The 25,816-nt window shown below is 48.5% G+C and overlaps 1 protein-coding gene across 2 annotated transcripts in view; it reads left to right on the top strand.

Moving 5' to 3' along the window:
- LOC135825830 (uncharacterized) overlaps positions 1-25,816 on the top strand; it is a 161,500-nt gene that overhangs the window by 122,419 nt on the left and 13,265 nt on the right. For both annotated transcript variants that reach the window (XM_065338461.1, XM_065338459.1), the window contains exon 13: positions 24,255-24,458. In XM_065338461.1, the coding sequence (XP_065194533.1) occupies positions 24,255-24,458 (204 nt within the window). The remainder of the gene's footprint in view (positions 1-24,254; positions 24,459-25,816) is intronic.

Raw genomic sequence — 25,816 nt, 5'->3', positions numbered from 1 at the left:
GGTTTGGAATTGAAGTGCCCACTGTCTTTCGTAGGACCCTTTTCACTGATTGTACTAAGCGCTCGTATGCGCCGCCCATCCATGGAGACAGCTGTACTATGAATTTCCATTGTATTCCATTCGTAGCACAGAACGAAGTAAAGTCATCGGTGTGGTTCACGTCATTCCAAACTTCACCAATGACGTTCGAGGCAGTGTGAAATTGTTTTGCATTATCTGACAAAACTTCAATCGGCATACCTCTACGGGCAATAAATCTGCGAAAGCCCAGTAGAAATGAGGCTGTTGTCATGTCTTCCATTAGCTCGAGGTGGATTGCGCGAGTAGTCAAACATGTGAACAGGCAAACCCATACCTTGCATTTCTCGCTTTCTTTGGTCATTGTCATTGGGCCGAAGTAATCGATGCCAGTGTACGAGAATGGTATGCACCTGTTAACACGCTTGCTCGGCAGTGGAGCAAAATCCGGCATTGGGTATGGTTTCGCTTCCCATTTCTTGCAGTGGTAGCAGCTGTGCAATATTGTCTGCACGGTGGCCCGCCCACGAGTTATCCAGAAACGCTTACGCACTTCCATGAGCGTCTGGCTAGTACCGGAGTGCCGAACGCGAGCGTGGCACAGTTGCACGATTAGCCTCGTGGCAGGATGTTTCCGTGGCAGCAGTATTGGACCAGATTCTGGAAACCTAGCATTCTTCATGCGCCCTGCGCAACGAATTAGGCCGTTGGTATCGATAAGTAGACCGAGTTTGGTAACGAGTTCCATTTTTTGTTTTTTCTGAATTGCATTTTTAATTTCACCAAATTCTTGACCTTGGATAACTCGTACACATTCCATTTCAGCTTCCTTGATATTGGTTGTGGTTAGTTGTGTTTGTTGTTTGCATTTGCCTTGCAGCTTCTGTACTGCCAGTTTCACGTAAGCTATTACGCGTACCGCTTTCGACCAACTGGAATACCTTTCGATAGAGATGAAAGGACCCTCCCCAGGGCAAGAGTTGATTGCGACGGATACCTCAGTGGGTGGTTCTGAGGCCATTGCTGCAGCTGTGGCAAGTGAAGGGGATGGAAGTTCACCGAGTGAGCTGGTATCACCGCGTAGCCATTCAGGACCTTCCCACCAGAGTTTGCTGTCGTGCAATGCAGCAGCTGTTGCACCACGTGAGGGTAGGTCAGCAGGATTGCAATCTGTACTGACGTACTTGAACGCAATTGCCGGATTCGACCGAATTTCCATCAGTCGCCGCTGGACAAACACAGATTGCTGGTTCGTGCCATTGATCCAGTGTAGAACACAAGTTGAATCGGACCACAGAACAGTGCGGTGGAGATCAAATGGCAGTGTGTTCTGGAGGAATTTGATAAGCCGAGAACCGATTAGCGCTGCCATCAACTCCAAACGAGGAATTGTCATTTGTTTGAGTGGAGCTACCTTCGTCTTGCTGACGAGCAGGACTGTGGCCACAGCTGTGGCGCTTTCTTCACGGAGATAGGCAACCGTACCGTACGATTTTTCGGATGCGTCGCAGAACACATGAAGTTCGCGGCGAGTGACAGATGCTGGGTCAAGACCAGTGAAACGATGGAGCTTGAACGTGTCTGCTTTGTCCAGGTCTTGGGCAATAGCCTGCCAATCATCTGCAATGCTGTTGGGAACCGGATCATCCCAGTCGAGCTTTGCTTTCCAGATGTCCTGGATCAGAAGTTTGGCTCGAACAAACAGAGGGGACAGGTAGCCAACGGGATCGTAAAAGCGAGCAGCAGCGGAGATGATGCTGCGCTTGGTGTTGGCGTGTTTGTGAGCCACATTAGGAGAAATGACATTGAGAGTGTCCTCTTTCGTATCCCAAGCCAGGCCGAGGCATTTCACATTGTTGGATGTGGCCTTGTCGAAGTCTGGCAGGGTGTGGTTGAATTCATCACTGTTAGATGACCATTCACGGAGATTCATAGCGGCGGCGTTGAATAGGCTCTTTGCAGAATCATAGAGAGTACTGGCTTCGTCAGCCGTGTTGCGCCCAGTTATCACATTGTCTACATAGGTGGAGTCGCGGATTTCAGAACCGAGCGTGCTGTTGCTGTTGTCGAGATGGTGATGAATGGTGGCAGACAGCAAGAACGGGCTGGAAATAACACCAAACGGGATTCGACAGAAACGATATGTCACCAGGTTTGCTGGTGAGACTGGTTGAGAAATGTCCTTGAGCCACAGAAAGCGGGTGTAGTCCCGGTCTGGTTCGTCGAGGCCCACTTGGAGGAATGCCTTCTCAATATCGCTGGTGATCCCAACAGGGAACAGGCGAAAACGGACCAGTATGCCACCCAGGTCAGGAAGCAAGCTGGGGCCGCTGTGAAGGCAGTCATTGAGGCTGTTTCCATCCTTGTTGGTTTTTGCTGACGCATCGTATACGATGCGGAGTTTGGTTGTTGTGCTGGCCTGACGCTGGACGCAGTGGTGTGGCAAATAGTGGACCGGCCCAGTGGGCACGGCATTCGGGACTTCCTCGATGATACCACTTGCATGTTGGTCTCTGATTGTCTGGTCGTAGTGCCGTAGGATGTCTGGCTGTGTAGAAAGCCGCTTGATTAGGGAGACGAGTCGACCTCTGGCCAGCTCATAGTTCACTTGCGGAGCTTTTTCCTTCCACGGCCAGTTGACGGTGTAGCGACCGTTTTCTTTGCGTATTGTGGCGTTGAAGTGTTCTCTCACCATGTCGTTGTCTGTTGTTTCTGGGTTGTCATTAATGCCCAGACTCTCAAGGCTCCACAGATCTTCGAGTGCAGGTAAGGTGTCATCCGCTATGGAATCCGCCGACAGATGCATGACGGTGTCTGGGGGCGTATCACCAGACACTTTGCCAGACAGAATAAACCCTAACTTGGACTCGACCAGCACTAGGTCAGCGGTAACGGATATGACCTGAGGGCCAATGAGGTGATGGTAATGATCACTTCCAATTAGTACGTCGACAACCACGCTCTCTGTTGCAAGGGGCGTGGGTTCAGCAAGATTTACAGACTGCAGAACCGGATATTTTGTGTAATCGAGTGGAAAGCGTTGGATGGGACATGTTATGTTGTCGACTACGTTGGCTATGACCGTAACGGTGGAGCCATCATCACACCCGACAGAGAGTTGCACACGTGGCAGACAGACAACCTTGCGGGTACTGTCGCCAAAGCCAGCCATGGCGATGGTGTCTGAACCATTGGCATCAAGTTGAAGTGCCTGTTGTGCTTCCTGTGTAATAAAAGACCGTGACGACCCAGTGTCAAACATGAGCCGCGCGGGCTGGGTAATTGTGGCGCCGCCAATTGTGGCTACTGCTGTTTGCAGGATGACTGCATCCTGCTGTTGGCTGGGAGAGCTAGGAGCTGTGACACATGTTGTGTTGGCTTTGATTGGTGGTTTCGATTGTTGTTGTTGTTGGTGGCCAGTTCCGAATTTGGAAGGGCAGAGACTGCGGTGGTGTGTCTTCTTGTGGCAATGTGCACAAGCCCAGGGGTTCGGACAAGCCGGAGCCATATGGCTGTCCCGGAAACAAATGAAGCACCGACCCTGGATTTGCTGGCGTCTGGTCTCTAAAGTTCTGTACCGGTCACATTCATCTGTGTAATGGGCTTCCTTGCAAAAGAAGCATTTTGCGCGTTGTGGTTTCTTGACCGAAACTGCCAACGTCTGGACTGGCCGCATGTCGCCAGGGCTGGCATTCGTGGATCGCGGTGCAGTCATGCTTGGCTGTGCAGAACTGACTGATGTTGGTCGAGCTGCTGCTTCCTTTGCCATGATATAGTCATGTAAATGTTTGCGGAGGCGGTCGGCGGACCACGTCTCCTCACCTTTAGCTAATTCCAGTTGAAACATGGCAGGACTCGGCAGCTTTGACGTGATCAGAGACACAAAAATCCCTTGGTCACAGTCTTCGCCAATAGCACTGAGCGCCCGGATGTGTTTTTCAACTGTGTCGTACAACTGGCGCAGTGATGTGGCCGTGTCATAGGCCGGTGGCAGATCGACCAGGGCTGAATAGTGGGCATTCAGCACCATTTGCTGCCTGCCGAACCGTTCTTTGAGTAATTCGACAGCAATTGGGTAGTGGTCGTTGTCGAGGACGATCCCATCGAGGACGTTGCGTGCCGTGCCCGACAAACACGTTTTTAAATACGCCAGTTTCTCTGCGTGGGATAAAGACGAGTTCTCGTGTACCGTGGATTGAAATACATCCCAGAATTCGGAAAATTTGAGGACGTCACCCCTGAAATTTGGTAATTCCAGTTTTGGTAATCGTACATGATGGGGATGCGTGGACTGTGAATCGGAACGCCCAGAAGCATTGTTGGTGAGTGTATCGATGGCATCCAATAGAGATTGTGTTGTTTTGTTTTGCACATTGACAAGGTTTTGAATACCATGCGGATCCTCCGCTGGCAATGGGGCTTGGACCATCGCCATGTGTTTGTTGTGTCTGATTGCCACTTGTTTTAATTTTCTGATTTTTGAGACCGCTGATTCTACCAAGACTGTCATTCCATTGATTTCCAGTTTCAGTGATTCAACTTGGGCACGTTGTCCCTTGGTGGATGCGGGCATTTGAGCAACACCATTCGAAAATTGATTCAATTTGATTTCTAATCGTTCGACAATGCTTTCAAAGCTTACCAAGAAGTCTTCAACGTCATTCGGGGGCACGTGCCCGGCAATAAACCGGTCAGCATCGTGCTCCTCCTGTTGCAGATCTCGCACCAGGCATTGAATTGAGCTGCTTACAGAAGTCAGTTGCACCGGTAGGGTGACCGTATCCATTTTCGACGTATCACTGTTGGAGCCTGACTCTGCTTGTCCGGACCCTGACGTTCCTCCTTCCGTCGAGGCCATGGTTGATTAAACGGGGTTTCAGCACCAAATTTTCATGTCGTGACTCGCGACATCATAAAGATCCCGACTCAACGGACATGAAAGACATTTACGTTTCTTGATTTGGAAAGTTTGTTTCTTTGTTTCTTTCTCAAACAAGATCAAATTTCAACGGAAAAAAGGCAGCTGCATTCACAGGCAGCTGCGCACAAAGAACATGCATAAAAATGGCGACCACGACCTTCATTTACGTGGCATGGTAACAAAAGGAACTAGTGCAGCGACAAACAGAAATGGAGAAGAAGTGAACAGCAAGGAGAGCGAATCGCTAAAATGCACTAGCCTACTGTCTGCACAGTCATGTAGTTAGTGAACACGCAGTCACGTGGTCACGTACACATAACACATCATACCAAATACGTCATCATGGTCATGCATAACAAAAGGAAAGGAAAGGAAAGTCACGCGTGAGCAACACAAATCAAGAGCGCGAAAATACTCACGGGACGAAAACATAACGAAGAATTTGTTTGTGAACAAAATGCAAAGAATAGAGAAACGAAGGATTGCTTCGAAGCTACTTCGAAGTAGAATGAAATCAATCACTAGAAAGGACGATGGGGAACTAGACTTCGGCTAACCCAAGCGTGGAATCGTCCACAACGTAAGCAAGCAAGAGAGTACAAAATCATCGTCATGTAGTGCAAATATAAATTGGTTATTCCGAATTCATGTACATGTATTTCATCGCGACGTTCGCGACATGTGTTTGTGTGTGTGTGTGTGTGTGTGTTTGAGAGAGATAAAGAGAGAGAGAGGGAGGGAGGAAGGGAGGGGTAGGGAAGGAGGGAGGGAGGGAGGGAGGGAGGGAGAGAGAGAAAGAGAGAGAAAGAGAGAGAGAGAGAGAGAGAGAGAGAGAGAGAGAGAGAGAGAGAGAGAGAGAGAGAGAGAGAGAGAGAGAGAGAGAGAGAGAGAGAGAGAGAGAGAGGTCGATGCCCTAGGTCTGTCTTGAGAGAACCGCAAATTCACTCCGAACACCCCTAGCATTCTGTTGGGTTTTAGGCTTGTAGCAACAAGATGCCTGCTTGGAGCTGGTTGCTCAGGATCAGCAGCCGTGGTGGGCACTGGAACTGGCTAATTAAAGGCTCTGGCTAAGAGTAGATTATCCAAGGGTAACAATGACCGTGACGGGAAAGAGAACATCAGGATCGTAAGGGACGACAAAGTCAATACACAGCGACAAGACATGTGGGGGTAAAATGTGCGGAGTGTCACCATTTGGCGGAGGCCAAAACTGGAGATGTAATTATCTTCTACTACAGTCGGGGTGTCGTAAGTAAAGCAGTCACATTGGAGATCATTTCAACTGCGGGCATCAACACAGAATAATGGAAGCTAATATGAGAAAGACGGTCCTCTAAACTCTCATTGAATTTCTGTGCAGACTAGGGTTAAGTTGCCAGTGTTTAATTCTAGTTATTAGAGAGGTTCAGGAGTACGATTTTTCGTGCCAACATCCGTAGAGGCGCTACGGATTTCTTATCCGTCGTTTTCGAGCGTACATCGACTTTCCGCGGAAAATCGATGTTTCTCGTACCAAATTTTCACCCGAAAAAACTTTCTACACTCGATGACGCAAAATCTGCATATGAAACAGGGTTCGTATGAGAGCCAGTCCACACGGATTCTCTGTGCTGAAAAATCGTATGAAGCACGCCTCGAAAAAATCCGTAGCGCCCATACGGATTTGGGCAGGGAAAATCGTACCCGGAAACCTCTCCATTTACACTATACTAGTGTGCTCCCTGACCCCACTATAAACTCATGCGCCAAGAGCCCTCATCATTGGTTTGAAATGGTGGTTACATTGTACAACCTGAAAGCAACTAGCGTACTTTCAGATAAAGAATAGTGCATATCAAGCTGCGTGACAATACTGCAATCTCTGCAATCTCTGGTAATAGTGCATGTCCAGCTGTGTGACAATACTGCAATCTCTGCAATCTCTGGTTTATGTATAAAACTTACATGTATGGGTGATATTGTTGTTGTTCGAATTTTGAATTCTTTATTCTCACGATGGCACCATCGCCAATAAGTTTCAAATCTTTATTCTAACGATAGCCAGTGGCCAATAAGAGAAAGTTTCAAATCTTTATTCTCACGATAGCCAGTGGCCAATAAGAGATAATAGTGTAAGAAAGGGGAAAGAGTGAGGAAGATTTGGGTGGGCAGGGCGTAGGGGTAAATGACTACTTAAGTGTACGGGCAGGGGTGGTCGCTACACGACCATACAGAGGTGTGCAACAGCAGGGATATCTGGGATTTGAAGGGAGTACGAGAAGGGATTTCGCGAAGCTGGGCGGGCAAGCAATTAAAGTAATGAAGGGCCTTGTACAGGGCAGAATGGAGACAGCGGTCAGTCCGCGGAGTTGGCAAGTGCCAAGTACGAGAGCGACGTAAATTATACGAAGGTTGCACGGTGCTAGCAGTATGCAGCGAGAGTATATGTGGTGGGGCATAATTGTGGCGCAGAGAATGCGCGAAGAGTATATGTTTAACTTTAAAGCGTGAAAATAATGTTGGCCATTTGATGCGATGCAAAAGGTGGGAGTGTTCTAAGTGTGTGTAAAGGGGAAGGTGGAGACATATTCTGGCGGCTTTCCACTGGAGTCGTTCTAGCCTGTCAAAGGAAGTGTGCGACAACGGTGTGAGAGCATTGCTCGCATATGAGAATATAGGTAGTATATATGTCTGATAGATGTGAGATAAAGAATCACTGGTGAGTGTAGACCTTAGTCTAAAAAGAATATTGAAAGACTTGAGTGATTTTTTAACAATGTATTCAACATGCTCCGTCCAACGGAGGTCATGCTGAAAGATTATTCCGATGTGTTTGTGTTTTTGTGCTACAGTAAGCGGACTATTCCTGAGGGTGATCTGGGGTAGCTGTTCAGGGGGTCGGTTATTGTGGTAGAACGGGAGGATGACTGTTTTCTTTGTGTTAACCAGCAGTTGCCATCTTTGAAGCCAGTCTCCAGCTGCTGTGACACTCTGTTGTAGGTTTCGGGTGCAGTCTTGAAGAGTTCTCGCTATGGAAATCAGAGCGGTGTCATTTGCAAATTGGCTACAGGTGGTGCCAGGATTCTCACATGCGTGTGGAAGGTCTATGGTGTAGACGAGGAATAGAAGCAGCCCAAGAACAGATCCCTGAGGGACGCCGGCGGGGATCTCGAGGAAAGGCGATAGGTCGCCATCCACCTGGACCCTCTGCCGACGCCCCAACAGGTACCATCGGAACCACTCCAGGGCGTTGCCCTGGACACCATAGTGGGAGAGTTTTGCTAGAAGGCCTGCATGCCACACACGATTGAAGGCCTTGCTTAGATCAAAAAAGCAGGCATTGACGTGTTTCCCGTCGTCTCTCGCGGTGGAGAGGGTATGGACGAGACGGGCAAGCTGCTGCTCAGTGCCGTCTTTCTCACGGAATCCGGACTGCTGGTTGGGTAGGTGGGGTGCGATGTGCTTGTAGAGGAGTTGATGTGCAAATTTTTCTTGGATTTTTGATGTAGTGCTCAAGAGAGAGATGGATCTGTAGTTTGTGGGTTGGGTTGGGTCACCAGGCTTGGGTACTGGAGTAATGGTGGCATCTTTCCACTCCTGTGGGATTTCTCCGGTTTGGAACGATAGATTAAAGAGGGACGATAACGACGGTGCAAGTTCCTTAGCCGCTTCTTTAAGTAGGCGGTTTGGAATAGAGTCGAACCTGGGGCTTTTGTTGGTATCAACTCCGAGGAGGAGTATTTCGACCTCAGCTTGGGAAGTCGAGATTTCTTGAAGGGGACTGAGGATGTCAGGGGTGGTGTTGTTGGCTGGGGTTTGCTCATCCGCATTGGCCACGGACAGCTTGCTCTGTGAAGTGAAGGATTCGTTGAGGGCAGCGGCTTTTTGTGCTGGTGTCGTTGCAGGAGTTGCTTGGCTGACGAGTTCGGGTATGCGTTGTTTTGTAGCTGTAGTTAGGTGCTTCATGAGGCGGTGTAGGGAAGTAGAGGAGGCTGTTGAGTTGTTTACGAAATCCGATTTTGCACAACGCAGGAGGGTTGTGACACGGTTTCTTTGGGCAGTGAACGTGTTCCAGTCGTCGGGCGAGCGTGAGTGGAGGTATATTCTGTGTTTTCTGTGCTTATCCTTGATCTCTTTCAAGAGGCCCTTTGATATCCATGGTCGTGCTGGCACGTTTTTCCTGTCCCAAGGGGGGTGAGTGCGAGTAACTTGGCAGTGTTCTTGAGCGATGCTCAGGACTTTGTCGCGCCAGGATCGCCAGAAGGTGTCAACTGGGCATGGGTCGTGTTGGTTTGGATGGTGGTTGAGATTTGTGCGTGAAAGGGCTTCTCGAAGAAGGTGGATAGTGCTGTCTGTCCATGACCAGAATGTGGTGCTTCTGGATCGTGGAGGGGAGTTGTTAATTATGGGGGGCAGTTGATTACTGATGTGGCCACTGATAGTAGTAATGTGATCGGATGCGCCAAACGGTGGAAGTGATTGGATGTGAACATTATTGCTGTGGAGTGAGGAGATAACAAGGTCTAGACATGAGAGAGGTGTTTGTCGGTGGATGTAAGTAGGAAATCTGACATGTTGTGTGAGGCCGTATGTGCGTAGAAGAGTTTGTATGTCGTCCCCAAGGCGATCTGTTCTGTCTGTGGTGAGCCACGCACTGTTCTTGGCATTTAAGTCTCCAAGTAGTAGGAGGTCGTCACCTTCGGTTCTAGCGGTTTTGATGCTTCTTTCCAGTTCCGCACAGACGAGGGTGCCATCGCTACGGGGTGGTCGGTAAATGTTTGCAACAACGAGGGAAAGGTTACCGGTGGATATTCTCGTCCATATGCATTCTGCTGCTGTCATTGGTATTGTCAGTACCCTTGTGTTGAAGCGTTCCGCTATGTACAAGGCAACACCACCACCATAGTCTTGTCTGTCAGCTCTGATCAGCTTGTAGCCTGGGATTGCATAGAGACTGTCAGGGTCTGATGTGTCAGCCCAGGTTTCCTGGACTGCAATGACTGATAGTTCGTTCTGAGATTCAGAGCACGAACGGGTAAAGGTAAGTAACTCGTCCATTTTGTTTAATAAGCAACGCACGTTGGTACTGAGAAAGTTCAAATTCACTGACATTGGTATTGTTTGTTTGTTTTTGTTTTTTTTGGGGGGAAATTTTTTATGTTTTTGTCTTTTGGCTAGTTGTTGAAACTTATCTGGACTCAGTATTTTGGGTGTTTCCTCTGAGGGGAGGGCCATGTCCCATTGGCCTTGGCTTTCTCCTCCATGGTCGAATGGCCGTGGCTGTGTCGGCGACGACGAGGACCGCTGGGTATCCAATCCGCATCGTCAGAGGCAACCGTGGTGGCCCCGTCGTCGTGGCCTGCCCCAGTGCCTGTAGGCGGAGGGGTGCCGGACATTGGGGGTGTACTGGGAGCGATTACCTGCAAGCTGGAACTCTCAGCTACCTCAGTTTGGTCGACAGAGGATGGAGTATTGCTCTGTATTTCCTTGGATTCCCCGTCGCTGGTTGTGTTCTCGGACGCACTGGCGCTGTTCATTTCAGCGGTTTTCTGTGTTGCATCCTTGCTACTAGTACTAGTACTAGCAGGGGATCCGTCGGGTGCAGTGCTCACCTGTTCGGCCGCCCCGTGCGTACAGTTGAACTGTGCGCGGGCTCCCTGTTGAGCTGCGCTGGCGTACGAGTGTGAACCCTTGGGCTCTGTGCGCGTGCGTGCTGAGCTGGTGGATTGATTTGAGCTCTCGGGCTCCGCGCTTGGGTCCGTGTTTGTACAGCTACTACCTGAACTAGCACTCACAACAGCCTCACTACCTCCTGCATCGGGCGCACTTGTACCCGAGCTCAGTTGTGATCCAGGGAGTGCCGCCGAGTTGGTGCTCTGTGTATTTGTGGGTGGTTTGTTCGTGGGCCGCTTGCTCGGACACGATCGAGCAAAGTGCTCCCCCATGCAGATCCTGGAGGTGGCTCTCTGGTCCTCGTGACGGACACGAAACTGGTGCTAGTCGGCTGTTCGGACAAATTACGGAACTTGCCGACATCCCTCCTTCAGCTCGATGATGGCGAATCGCATACCTGAATTTGACCATGGCGGATGTCTCCCCGGATCTGGCCAAATGCAGCCAAAGCACTGCAGATAACGGTATTCTCGATCCAGATCGGGACATCAAAGATATGGAGTTGCCGATAAAAAAACAGTGCCCCAGCAGTGCGTCAGTCTGTGTAGCAGATAATAACGTTACCTTTGTGAGGTTGGAATTAGTGATCTGGACGGAGGCGACGTCCGTGTACCCTTGGGTTACAAGGGCCTCGGCTACATCCACTGTCTTGATACCGGCGTGAAAGGTGAAAACTACGGTGTTGGCCTTCATGTCCTCTCGGGTAAGTGATTTCCATCGTGGCTCGTCATTTCGGGCAGCAGTACTAATGTTGCGCTCCATGGTTGGGGTCTGGTACCCCCCGGGTAAGGCTCAATCCGCAGAAATCTAGGGAAAACTGGGAGCGCCAAAATCTGCTTCCTACTCCTACTCAACTGTTGTTGTTGTTGTTGTTGTTGTTGTTGTTGTTGTTGTTGTTGTTGTTGTTGTTGTTGTTGTTGTTGTTGTTGTTGTTGTTGTTGTTGTTGTTGTTGTTGTTGTTGTAGTTGTTGTTGTTGTTGTTGTTGTTGTTGTTGTTGTTGTTGTTGTTGTTGTTGTTGTTGTTGTTGTTGTTGTTGTTGTTGTTTGAATTTGAATTCTTTATTCTCACGATGGCACCATCGCCAATAAGAGATAAATTGATGAGAAGGTGAGATTGTGGGTTAAACAGTTGGAAAGTGATTTACATCACTTTGAACTTTACAAGTATGGGAGAGGGTGAGCGCTGCAGGAGCAGATTGAGTTAATCAGCAGTGAGCAGATTTCTTGTTTGAAAGCAGGTCGGGAGGAGATGTCACGAATGCTAGCAGGGAGGGCATTGTAGTATTCTAGGGACTTGTACAGTGGGGAGTCTTTACAGCGATCGGTTCTGGAGGGTGGGAGGTGCCAAGTGCGTGCGTGTCGAAGGCTGTACTGGGCCGTAACTTGAGCGGGGGTGTTGAGCAAGCGTATGTGTTGTGGGGCATATTGGTATTTTATGGAGTGAGCAAGAAGGGTGAGCTTCACTTTGCGGCGAGAGAACATTGTCGGCCATTTGAGCCGATGGAGCAGTGTTGAATGATCCAGAGGAGTGTAAAGGGGGAGACGGAGCCGGCAGATTCTGGCCGCCTTGCGCTGGATTCGCTCAAGACGGTCAAGAGCTGCGGGGGAGACAGCAATGCATGCATATTCAATTATAGGCAGGATATACGTTTTGTAAATGAGAGAGAGTGATTTAGTGTGTAGAGTTGATTTGAGCCTAAAGAGAATATTAAAAGATTTTACGGCTTTCTTCAGCACAAAGTCAAGGTGGGCTGACCATCTTAGGTCGTGCTGAAAGATGATGCCGAGGTGACGATGTTGTGTTACTGTTTCTAATAGGGTTTGGCCAAGTTTTATTTCGGGTAGTCGTGGTGGGGGTCGGTTAGCATGGTAGAACGGGAGGATGACGGTTTTCGTTTTATTGACTAGCAGGTGCCAGCGCTCTAGCCATTCTGCTGCGGCATCGACGCTTCTTTGTAGCGCAGCCTCACACTCAATGTAGCTGCCTGCAATGGCAATTAGTGCGGTGTCGTCCGCGAACTGGCTACACGAGGTTGTAGCATTTTCACAGGCAGTGGGCAGGTCAATGGTGTACGCCAGGAACAGAAGTGGTCCCAGGACCGAGCCCTGGGGCACTCCTGCTGGTATTGGTATGAAGGCGGATGTTGTGCCTTCAACCTGCACCCGCTGTCTGCGTCCTGTCAAGTAGGCTTCGAGCCAATTGTGAGCCTTGCCGTCGACACCATAGTGGCTCAGCTTTTTCAGCAAGCCTTGATGCCATACACGATCAAAGGCTTTACTGAGTTGTTGTTGTTGTTGTTGTTGTTGTTGTTGTTGTTGTTGTTGCTGCTGCTGCTGCTGCTGCTGCTGCTGCTGCTGCTGCTGCTGCTGCTGCTGCTGCTGCTGTTGTTGTTGTTGTTGTTGTTTCAAATCTTTATTCTCACGATAGCCAGTGGCCAATAAGAGATAATAGTTTAAGAAAGGAGAAAGAGTGAGGAAGATTTGGGAGGGCAGGGCCAAGGGGTTAATGACTACTTAAGTGTACGGGCAGGGGTGGTCCCTACACGAGCATACAGAGTTGTGGACTTAAGTGTACCGGCAGGGGTGGTCGCTACACGAGCATACAGAGTTGTGCAACAGCAAGGATATCTGGGATTTGAAGGGAGTACGAGAAGGGATTTCGCGAAGCTGGGTGGGCAAGCAATTAAAGTAATGAAGGGCCTTGTACAGGGGAGAATGGAGACAGCGGTCAGTCCGCGGAGTTGGCAAGTGCCAAGTACGAGAGCGACGTAAATTATATGAAGGTTGCACGTTGCTAGCAGTATGCATCGAGAGTATATGTGGTGGGGCATAATTGTGGCGCAGAGAATGCGCGAAGAGTATATGGCCCAATATCTGAGAAAATCGACCTTCGGGGCTGTTTTGGTGAAATTGATTTTTTTATTGCAAATTGATGTCTTGCCTTTGTAGAGTACTGTGACTTCGTTACACGGCCATCAGACCAATATTGACCATGTAGAAATGCATTCTACAGTCAGGAGTCATGTTAATGAATTGTTCTTTTTTTACAAATTTGAAAGACCAGTGTGTTTGGAGCCACCAAAAATTGTTTCCATGTGATATCAATAGCCAACTAATATAGTAAAGTGTTTTGACTGTTCAGGTACTTCATTTCCAGCATTCCGTGACTTTATTGAGGTTGTGTAGTTGCAACAGCAGCAATAGCAGCATTAGAAGGAGAGGTGATTGATCTGTTCTTCTGGTGATGGACATGCTTGACAGGATAGTCTGCAACAGATTTTGACGGAACACCATGATACATGTGACAGCATTCACATACTTATTGTGAAGGAGTCAAACAGAGCAAATGCGTCCAGATTCGCCTTGTTGCACTTTGTGGAGACTGACCATTTCCAAACATCAGTAAACCAGCCTGACAAGCGTTTCACACCACCAACTCAAAAGTAACAGAATGTTACTCGAGATTGCCCAGCCTCATGTGCTCCGTGATGGTCTGATTCGCCATTATTAGCTCGAGTATCGAGCCTGCCATCCCAAACATTTTAGGATCATCGTCGCAAAGAAAACTCGCATCATTTCGTGCTGTTTTAGCAGGTCTGGCGTGACACTCAGGAAACAGTTCTGCCACTCGCGCAAGGGCGCCCAGCGACCTTGCAAGCGGCGTACCCTCAGGAATCCACCTGGTTGTCCTTGCCTGGAGCTGTAGCAGCTATCGCTGAGGCAGACTGTGGTTGGCCTTGATCATACTCATCCAGGCCAAGTCCTCATCATCGTCGGCCCCGACAGGTAAGTACCGCGTGTCACTTGCGATCGATTCGCCTGACATGCGCTCTCAGAACTAGAAGCGCTGTCGCCGCTTGACAGGATATCCACAAAGAACGATGCATCACCGTCAATGGGATCGCGGCTGCTGTGCTCCGTGAGCCCAATAACCAACTGACACAAGAATCGCCTTCAATTTTCTTCCGCCATTGTCGTCTCTGCACTTTGCTTTGACGGAATCGATTTTTTTGCGAACAAATTTGTTTTTAGTGTTTTCTCAAAAAAACCGCGTAGCCCCGAAGGTCGAAAGTCTCAGATATCGGGCCATATGTTTAACTTTAAAGCGTGAAAATAATGTTGGCCATTTGATGCGATGCAAAAGGTGGGAGTGTTCTAAGTGTGTGTAAAGGAGAAGGTGGAGACATATTCTGGCGGCTTTCCACTGGAGTCTTTCTAGCCTGTCAAGGGAAGTGTGTGACAACGGTGTGAGAGCATTGCTCGCATATGAGAATATAGGTAGTACGTATGTCTGATAGATGTGAGATAAAGAATCACTGGTGAGTGTAGACCTTAGTTTAAAAAGAATATTGAAAGACTTGAGTGATTTTTTGACTATGTATTCAACATGCTTCCCAAACGCCTTTTCGCCGACCGTCACATACCCGGAGAAACAGGTTACGCGATGATGTGACGTTGTACTCAACCAGTGAGGAGTGGCTGAAGCGAAGCCTCCCCATCATTAGCGCAGAACTGGGAGATTGGTCCCTTACAGTTAACGAGACCAAGACCGAATTCTTGCATCTGACATCGACTTCAGACTCCTGGCGGTCCAGCAGGCAGCTAGGGTCCCTCATTGGCGACAGTGAGGACTTGGAGAGGAGGAAAGACCTCGCTTCGAGTGCATACGGCAGGATGTATAGGCTCTGGCTGAAGCGTGGGAAGGTCAGTGAGCAGAGGTGCATCCGACTGTATAATGCCCTGGTTCTGCCCGTTCTTTTGTATAACTGCGGCGCATGGGGGCTCACAGCGGCACAAGCAGAATCACTTAACGTATTCCACCGGAAGCAGCTCCGACGGCTCATTGGCATAGGTTACCCAGCCAGGATATCAAATACTGAGCTGTATGAGAGGTGCAACACGGAACCACTATCTGACATCGTGGACAGGAGAAGATGGCAGCTAACCGGCCATATTCTCCGTATGGACAGGGATGTGCCGCCATGGATCGCGCTGACGGGCTATTTTGCAGGAAATGCCAAGGCTGGGCATGGACGTCCAAGGACATCCATTGCGACGCGCATCACAAGCGACTTACAGAGAAGGAACATCGACTCGAAGCGCAGCACTCAGCTGGAGAATTTGAGGACCATCGCTCTGGACAAGCCTACATGGAAAAAATCTGGCCGACAATCCATGATCTGGCGTCACAGGTCATCAGTGCACCGTATTAATAATTATCTTGATAATGGAATTTGATCATAGGAGATTGGACAGAAGCGGAACGTATAATTATACCCACATAATTATATTATTACGCATGCTGTGGTAATATTATTATTATTACGAAGTAGTGGTTGCGACTTCGGCGATGACTTGTAAGAAAGGGTTTGCTCCACACACCGGAGCTCGCGCTATTCCGCCGACTTTACTTGACACTTGACTGACTCACGACTGCCATCCAGAGCACACGAGAAGTCCATCGAACCTTCGACTCGGCAAACCTGCAAGAAAGCACCACTCCCTGCTCAATACACAGTGTTTCGGGGAATTCACCCCTCATCAGTTGACCTTGAGTAGGCTGAGGAAGATTGTGCCTGAAGAGCACCACATATATAGTGCTCTCCAGGCACAAACATCACCAGGGATATAAACTTACAGAGACGCTCCGTTTCCAGCGCGACAAACACCTCCAAACACCAGATAGCAGCGTGAGTCAGTGTCGCTCCTGGATGGTGAGACAGACGTGGAGAGGGTATGGAGTAATGGTGGCATCTTTCCACTCCTGTGGGATTTCTCCGGTTTGGAATGATAGATTAAAGAGGGACGATAACGACGGTGCAAATTCCTTAGCCGTTTCTTTGAGCAAGTGGTTTGGAATTGAGTCGAACCCGGGGCTTTTGTTGGTATCAAAACCGCGGAGGAGTTTTTCGACCTCAGCTTGGGAAGTCGAGATTTCTTGAAGGGGACTGAGGATGTCAGGGGTGGTGTTGATGGCTGGAGTTTGCTCATCCGCATTGGCCACGGACAGCTTGCTCTGTGAAATGAAGAATTCGTAGAGGGCAGCGGCTTTTTGTGCTGGTGTCGTTGCAGAAGTTGCTTGGCTGACGAGTTCGGGTATGCGTTGTTTTGTAGCTGTAGTTAGTGTTGTGATATCCAACTCGTCGAGTCACTGAACTGATTTTATTGTAAAGAAGACACGAACTTATAGAGTATGAAGAAGAGTGTAGCGAGATAGAGAGCCGTGGAAAGAGAGCCGCTGGACAGCTGGATAGTGTATCAATACAGAGCACGAGGGGAAGGTTAGACAGTATGTCTCTAGACATCAATAGGTATTGTACGAAAGGCCAGACAATAGTACTAAAGAGTGAAGTCACCCACAACACAGACAATACCTTCAGACAATCATGACAGGCATGACGCAGATGATACAACATCTCCCCTTTCGAAAAAAGAGTGAAAACAGAGGGCAAAGAGGCCAAATAGAACTGGAGTATTTGATACTAGAGCCAGCAGAGAAAGAGCGCAACCATGCGTTACTAATGTGGAAGGAGTGTGAGCACAAAGTAACAAAGTTAAGTGTAAGACGCAGAGATCACAGTGCGACTCTACGAGTACAGAATACAAGTACAATACATGGAGTTACCTGGAGAGTCCATGTCAGCATCGCACTCATGAACAGCATGACTGTTTGGTGCTGTGGTGGTACTTACAGTAACACAACCCACGGATTTCTGACTTCTGTCAAGTTGGCGCTCTTGCACGTTGACACACGCGGAAGTGACCAAGTTTCTTGCGAGTCTTTGTCTGTAGCTGGGCAATCACGCCGAGGGTGAGGTGCACCACCACAGACTCGATGGATCGTTACTACACTGAGGCAACGGTGTCGGAGGTCGAGCAGTACGACGTGTTGTCTGAGGTTTCCGCCACGTGTGCGAGGGGCGGTGAACCCGGGAGAGACTTTCGGAGCGCCATCTCTGTCCTCTCCGTTTGCAGGTAAGTGATCGGCCTGCTCGACAGTTGTGGTAGCGGTCTGAGGTGCTTGACGGAGGAGGAAGACTTAGGCATCGGCATCGGCCGGCAGGGCCACGGTCAGTTGTTCTCGAATGAGGAGGTCATTTACGTCGTCCGAGGACTATGCAGGAGCTGCAATGAGACTTACACGAGGAGCTGCGACCGATAGGACCGCGTAGGCAGGGAGGCTGCTTAGAGGCAGACGGACGGATTCTGCTTAGAGGCAGACGGACGGTTTCTGCAACATGGCCAGCAATCGAGGACATCTGAGAGTTGTAATTTTTGTACTCCTCCGAGGTGTGATTTTTGGCGTGCTGGGCCAAGCACAAGGAAGCGATCTGCAAAAAAACTGCAGAAAATGGTTGTTGTTTGGTGTCCTTTGGTGTAATCTTTGTTTCTAGTCGAAGCTAGTTGCTGTTTGGAGCAGAAACGCTGAAATTGACTATTTTCTGCATGTACTCATACATGTACTCATGTACTCAGGCATGCAGTCTCACTCGTATTTTAGCTCTTCTTTCTGGAATGGATGCTGCTCTGCGCCCCTTGGTGAACATTTCCTGCGTTCGTGGAGCAGCTGAAAAGGACCACTGGTATGTCAGGTTCCTGGTTTGAAAGTGGAGAGTCGCCTTTTGTGCCTTCAAAAAGGAGTAGAGAGCGATAGAGGTACGTCTGTTGCTTATTTTTGAGTGCTCCTCGTACATTTTTGATCGTGATAGAAATTCTCAGACCAAAGTCAGACCAAAGTCAGCGCGATGATGGCCGTACAGTTTTCTTGTGGATTTTTTAGTTGTTTCATCTCGTATCTATGTCAGTATCGTGATGGTGAAGTGGAGAGGGTGATTTTCTTCCTCTAGGCTTCGTTCGGCCGACTTTACTTCGTCCTCGTTGAAAAGTGATCCTGAAAAAAGGTCGATTTGAAAAATTATGTTGATTTTCAATGTACGTGATGACATGCGATTGCTGGCTATGTGAGGCAGGCGGACGGTTTCTGCAATGAGCCAGAATTGCTAGAGAGAGCCTGAGTGAGAGGGCTAAAACGGATAAAGAGGAGTACAGTTTGAGGACTACTTTGCAAGCAACTCGGCTGGATTCGTAATCAAGCCGCTTCTGACACCATGTTGTGATCTCGAACTCGTCAGTCACTGAACTGATTTTATTGTAAAGAAGACATGAACTTATAGAGTATGAAGAAGAGTATAGCGAGATAGAGAGCCGTGGAAGGAGAGCCGCTGGACAGCTGGATAGTGTATCAACAAGCGCACGAGGTGAAGGCTAGACAGTATGTCTCTAGACATCAATAGGTATTGTACGAAAGGCCAGACAATAGTACTAAAGAGTGAAGTCAACCACAACACAGACTATAGCTTCAGACAATCATGACAGGCATGATACAGATAATACGACAGTTAGGTGCTTCATGAGGCGGTGTAGGGAAGTTGAGGAGGCTGTTGAGTTACGAATTCCGATTTTGCACGACGCAGGAGGGTGGTGACACGGTTTCTTTGGGCAGTGAACGTGTTCCAGTTGTCGGGCGAGCGTGAGTGAAGGTACATTCTGTGTTTTCTGTGCTTCTCCTTGATCTCTTTCAAGAGGCCCTTTGATATCCATGGTCGTGCTGGCACGTTCTTCTTGTCCCAAGGGGGGTGAGTGCGAGTAACTTGGCAGTGTTCTTGGGCGATGCTCAGGACTTTGTCGCGCCAGGATCGCCAGAAGGTGTCAACTGGGCATGGGTCGTGTTGGTTTGGATGGTGGTTGAGATTTGTGCGTGAAAGGGCTTCTCGAAGAAGGTGGATAGTGCTGTCTGTCCATGACCAGAATGTGGTCCTTCTGGATCGTGGAGGGGAGTTGTTAATTATGGGGGGCAGTTGATTACTGATGTGGCCACTGATAGTAATGTGATCGGATGCGCCAAACGGTGGAAGTGATTGGATGTGAACATCATTGCTGTGAGTGAAGAGATAACAAGGTCTAGACATGAGAGAGGTGTTTGTCGGTGGATGTAAGTAGGGAATCTGACATGTTGTGTGAGGGCGTATGTGTGTAGATGAGTTTGTATGTCGTCCCCAAGGCGATCTGTTCTGTCTGTGGTGAGCCACGCACTGTTCTTGGCATTGAAGTCTCCAAGTAGTAGGAGGTCGTCACCTTCCGCTCAAGCGGTTTTAATGCTTCTTTCCAGTTCCGCACAGAAGAGGGTGCCATCGCTACGGAGTGGTCGGTAAATGTTTGCAACAACGAGGGAAAGGTTATCGGTGGAAATTCTCGTCCATACGCATTCTGCTGCTGTCATTGGTATTGTCAGTACCCTTGTGTTGAAACGTTCCGCCGTGTACAAGGCAACACCACCACCAAAGTCCTGTCTGTCAGCTCTGATCAGCTTGTAGCCTGGGATTGCATAGAGACTGTCAGGGTCTGACGTGTCAGCCCAGGTTTCCTGGACTGCAATGACTGATAGTTTGTTCTGAGATTCAGAGCACGAACGGGTAAAGGTAAGTAACTCGTCCATTTTGTTGAATAAGCAACGCACATTGGTGCTGAGAAAGTTCAAATTCACTGACATTGGTATGGATTTTTTTCTTCTTTTTTTCTTCTTTTTTTCTTCTTTTTGAACAAACGGCGAGGAGACAACAATTTGATAACCGCAATCAGTAATACAAGCTGGATCGACATTTGTGTAAACTGTATACATGTATTGTAAAACTGTGGAGACAATGTGCAATAAAACGATGAAAATGTGAAGAAATTGGGTAGAGAAAGAAAGGGATTCAAACAAGTATTCACTGTATTGTGCCGTGGTCATCATGGTTATGGACTACAGTTAAAGGTTTTGGAAGCCATCTGTCAGCGTCTGTATAAGCCTAATTTGTGTGTACAGAAAGATAGTGTAATTGGTTTGGAATTGTTCAAGTAAAGTGTCATGTTTTGTGCGGCCAAGCTTGGCCGTTAATGTGCTAGGTGTAATGTACTGCTGTTATTTGTTATCACTTTGTCCTTCCTTCTTTCTTTCTCTTCTTTGTTCACTTTTCAGTTGCAAGTTTAGTGTTAGTACACACGTTCGTTATTGCTCTCGCTTTCATTGTTAAAATTCACACTTGTAAATTTCACTGCTGTTGTTCTTAGTGTTATTTCTCTAACTTAGATTTTCTATAATAGTTCAATTTTGTTTTCAGTGTCCTTTAGTACAACGAAGATTCCTGATGAGTGTTGTACGAAAACTTGTTTGAATCCCTTTCTTTCTCTACCCAATTTCTTCACATTTTCATCGTTTTATTGCACATTGTCTCCACAGTTTTACAATACATGAATACAGTGTACACAAATGTCGATCCAGCTTGTATTACTGATTGCGGTTATTTCTTGTTTTTGTTTTTTGTTTTTGCTGTTCCTGATGGAATTCGCGTTATGCTGTTGGCTTCCTCTACTTGGCCTTGGAGCGATGCGACGGGATCGCATTGGGCGGTGTCTGTTCCAACTGGTTGTGCTTGCGGCGTCGCTTGCTGTGTGTTTTCCAGTCTCCCTTGTCTACTGTGGCTTGTTGAAGTAGCGCAAGGCTGCGTTCGTCCTCATCACCGTACATGGTGTCACTCGTGTCGACGATGTCGCTCGTATCTGCATCTCCCTCGTGATCACGATGCGTGCTGATCGCAGTGGCCAGCATGCTGCTGCTTGGTGACGTGGGGCTGGGCAAGTGGTCGTCTTTCGTCGACGTGCTGTTGGCTGGGGAGTCCTTGCTTGACTCTTCTTTATTGCTGCCAGTTGATTTTTCATGTTCAAAACTGTCGTTCGGTTGAACCGCCAGGCTCGAAGCTGAGTCCATCCGCGTTGTTGTTGTTGTTGTTGTTGTTTCAAATCTTTATTCTCACGATAGCCAGTGGCCAATAAGAGATAATAGTGTAAGAAAGGAGAAAGAGTGAGGAAGAATTGGGTGGGCAGGGCCTAGGAGTTAATGACTACTTAAGTGTACGGGCAGGGGTGGTCGCCACACGAGCATACAGAGTTGTGTACTTAAGTGTACGGGCAGGGGTGGTCGCTACACGAGCATACAGAGTTGTGCAACAGCAGGGATATCTCGGATTTGAAGGGAGTACGAGAAGGGATTTCGCGAAGCTGGGTGGGCAGGCAATTAAAGTAATGAAGGGCCTTGTACAGGGGAGAATGGAGACAGCGGTCAGTCCGCGGAGTTGGCAAGTGCCAAGTACGAGAGCGACGTAAATTATACGAAGGTTGCACGTTGCTAGCAGTATGCAGCGGAAGTATATGTGGTGGTGCATAATTGTGGCGCAGAGAATGCGCGAAGAGTATATGTTTAACTTTAAAGCGTGAACATAATGTTGGCCATTTGATGCGATGCAAAAGGTGGGAGTGTTCTAAGTGTGTGTAAAGGGGAAGGTGGAGACATATTCTGGCGGCTTTCCGCTGGAGTCGTTCTAACCTGTCAAGGGAAGTGTGGGACAACGGTGTGAGAGAATTGCTCGCATATGAGAATATAGGTAGTATGTATGTCTGATAGATGTGAGATAAAGTATCACTGGTGAGTGTAGACCTTAGTCTAAAAAGAATATTGAAAGACTTGAGTGATTTTTTGACTATGTATTCAACATACTCCGTCCAACGGAGGTCATGCTGAAAAATTATTCCAAGGTGTTTGTGTTTTTGTGTCACGGTAAGCGGACTATTCCTGAGGGTGATCTGGGGTGGCTCTTCAGGGGGCGGTTATTGTGGTAGACCGGGAGGATGATTGTTTTCTTTGTGTTAACCAGCAGGTGCCATCTTTGAAGTCAGTCTCCAGCTGCTGTGACACTCTGTTGTAGGTTTTGGGTGCAGTCTTGAAGAGTTCTCGCCATGGAAATTAGAGCGGTGTCATCTGCAAATTGGCTACAGGTGGTGCCGGGATTCTCACATGCGTGTGGAAGGTCTATGGTGTAGACGAGGAATAGAAGCGGCCCAAGAACAGATCCCTGAGGGACGCCGGCAGGGATCTCAAGGAAAGGCGATAGGTCGCCGTCCACCTGGACCCTTTGCCGACGCCCCAACAGGTGCCGTCGGAACCACTTCAGGGCGTTGCCCTGGACACCATAGTGGGAGAGTTTTGCTAGAAGGCCTGCATGCCACACACGATCGAAGGCCTTTCTTAGATCGAAAAAGCAGGCATTGACGTGTTTCCCGTCGTCTCTCGCAGTGGAGAGGGTATGGACGAGACGGGCGAGTTGCTGCTCAGTGCCGTCTTTCTCACGGAATCCGGACTGCTTGTTGGGCAGGTGGGTGTGTGATGTGCTTGTAGACGAGTTGATGTGCAATTTTTTCTTGGATTTTTGATGTAGTGCTCAAGAGAGAGATGGGTCTGTAATTTGTTGGTTGGGTTGGGTCACCGGGCTTGGGTACTGGAGTAATGGTGGCATCTTTCCACTCCTGTGGGATTTGTCCAGTTTGGAACGATAGATTAAAGAGGGACGATAACGACGGTGCAAGTTCCTTAGCCGCTTCTTTGAGTAGGCGGTTTGGAATAGAGTCGAACCCGGGGCTTTTATTGGTTTTTAGGAGTTTTTCGACCTCAGCTTGGGAAGTCGAGATTTCTTGAAGGGGACTGAGGATGTCAGGGGTGGTGTTGATGGCTGGAGATTGCTCATCCGCATTGGCCACGGACAGCTTGCTCTGTGAAATGAAGAATTCGTTGAGGGCAGCGGCTTTTTGTGCTGGTGTCGTTGCAGGAGTTGCTTGGCTGATGAGTTTGGGTGTGCGTTGTTTTGTAGCTGTAGTTAGGTGCTTCATAAGTTGGCGTAGGGAAGTAGAGGAGGCTGTTGAGTTGTTTACGAAATCCGATTTTGCACGACGCAGGAGGGTGGTGACACGGTTTCTTTGGGCAGTGAACGTGTTCCAGTCGTCGGGCGAGCGTGAGTGGAGGTATATTCTGTGTTTTCTGTGCTTATCCTTGATCTCTTTCAAGAGGCCCTTTGATATCCATGGTCGTGCTGGCACGTTCTTCTTGTCCCAAGGGGGGTGAGTGCGAGTAACTTGGCAGTGTTCTTGGGCGATGCTCAGGACTTTGTCGCGCCAGGATCGCCAGAAGGTGTCAACTGGGCATGGGTCGTGTTGGTTTGGATGGTGGTTGAGATTTGTGCGTGAAAGGGCTTCTCGAAGAAGGTGGATAGTGCTGTCTGTCCATGACCAGAATGTGGTGCTTCTGGATAGTGGAGGGGAGTTGTTAATTATGGGGGGGGCAGTTGATTATTGATGTGGCCACTGATAGTAGTGTGATCGGATGCGCCAAACGGCGGAAGTGATTGGATATGAACATCATTGCTGTGGAGTGAGGAGATAACAAGGTCTAGACATGAGAGAGGTGTTTGTCGGTGGATGTAAGTAGGGAATCTGACATGTTGTGTGAGGCCGTATGTGCGTAGAAGAGTTTGTATGTCGTCCCCAAGGCGATCTGTTCTGTCTGTGGTGAGCCACGCACTGTTCTTCGCATTGAAGTCTCCAAGTAGTAGGAGGTCGTCACCTTCGGCTCTAGCGGTTTTCATGCTTCTTTTCAGTTCCGCACAGAAGAGGGTGCCATCGCTACGGGGTGGTCGGTAGATGTTTGCAACAACGAGGGAAAGGTCATTTGTGGAAATTCTCGTCCATACGCATTGTTGTTGTTGTTGTTGTTTTGTGATTGATTTGTATGCTCCAGGCCAGCTTGATTTGTGCAGAGTGTGGTATTGAGGGCTACAGTGATCCCACTGAACTGATTGCCAACGTGTGTGGAGAAGAAGGTTCAGGGAAATCCACCTTCATTTCATCCTTCACATTCACAGCAAAAGGTTTCTTCAATGCACTACTACGTAAGGAGAATCAACCGGACATGAAGGCAAATGATTTAGCCTCCAGGACAAAGGTGAGTTGAAAGCAATGTTGAATGCACACAGCAGCACATAGGATACAGTGTGATTTGGATGAATGTATTGTTAGTCCAAATTACTACCACCCCACCAACACAATTGTTGGTATACAACTAATACACCACCATGTACTTGACTCGGATGGAGAGGCAATGATTAATTTATAGTAAAGAAAAAGGACCAAGGAACAAGTTACGCTTTAACTCTTAGCGTGCTGAGTACGAGTTAACTCGCACTTTATGCATGACCCGATCCACTACGTACGAGTTGACTCGCAAAAAAATCGCGCGATATATCGCAGTGCCTAGACCAGTGTACAAACGTTCGTAACTATGTCAGACATAAACGCATCGCAACTATCAATACAAAGTTGAAAAGGGCTTGACCTCATCCTTCCGATGATATAAAGTTCTTCGCGATAGGATGAGAATTCATTGAGCGGCGACAAGATGAACACGGAAATCACGGCCCAGAGTGAACGCGAATTTTTTTGTTCATGACTACTTTTTGTTGAGGAGCGTGCCAGGGGATTTCCCTTTGGCACGGCGCATGCATGATGGACATCAAATTAAAGGGGAAGTATACCCTAAAATCAAATTTTCCCCAGTTGTAGTCTTCGGGGTGCTGAGTCGAATGGTCTTGGTCCGAGGAAGCTGAGACGCTCCCTTCCTCCTTTATTCCCAATCGAACTCGCGCACTTCCACCGAAACTGGGTGACTGCGCCCTACTAGATGGGGGTTTGTATGCAAAATGTCACTAAAAGCGGCATTTCGTTCTTATAAAAGCACGGATGACCGCCATTGGCCCATATGTTGTAGTCTTTTGGACACTGAGTCGATTGGTTTTGGTCCGAAAAGGCTGCGATGCAGCGTTCTTCCTTTATTCCCAATCGAACATGGTTGAACAAGCGGTCACGTGCTCCTGCGTACACCAGTCACCCGGTCACCGTGCCTGCAGGGTACAACTTACTAGCCTGTTTGACCTTTTTTGGGTGCAGTCCTGTCACTCGAGTTGAACTCGAGTTGAACCTTGGTGTGAAAGTTGTCGCCTGCTGGCGCGGTGACCAGGTGATTTGGGCACCCAGGAGCACGTGACCGCTTCTTCAACCATGTTCGATTGGGAATAAAGGAGGAACGCTGCATCGCAGCCTTTTCGGACCAAAAACCAGTCGACTCAGCGTCCAAAAGACTACAACATATGGGCCAATCGCGGTCATCTGTGCTTTTACAAGAACGAAATGGCGCTTTTAGTGACATTTTGCATACAAATCCCCATCTAGTAGGGCGCAGTCACCCAGTTTCGGTGGAAGTGCGCGAGTTCGATTGGGATTCAAGTAGAAAGGGAGCGTCGCAGC

This window comes from Sycon ciliatum, chromosome 10, assembly GCF_964019385.1.
Source record: "Sycon ciliatum chromosome 10, ocSycCili1.1, whole genome shotgun sequence".
Taxonomy (NCBI): domain Eukaryota; kingdom Metazoa; phylum Porifera; class Calcarea; order Leucosolenida; family Sycettidae; genus Sycon; species Sycon ciliatum.
This window is presented reverse-complemented; position numbering and strand designations above follow the sequence as displayed.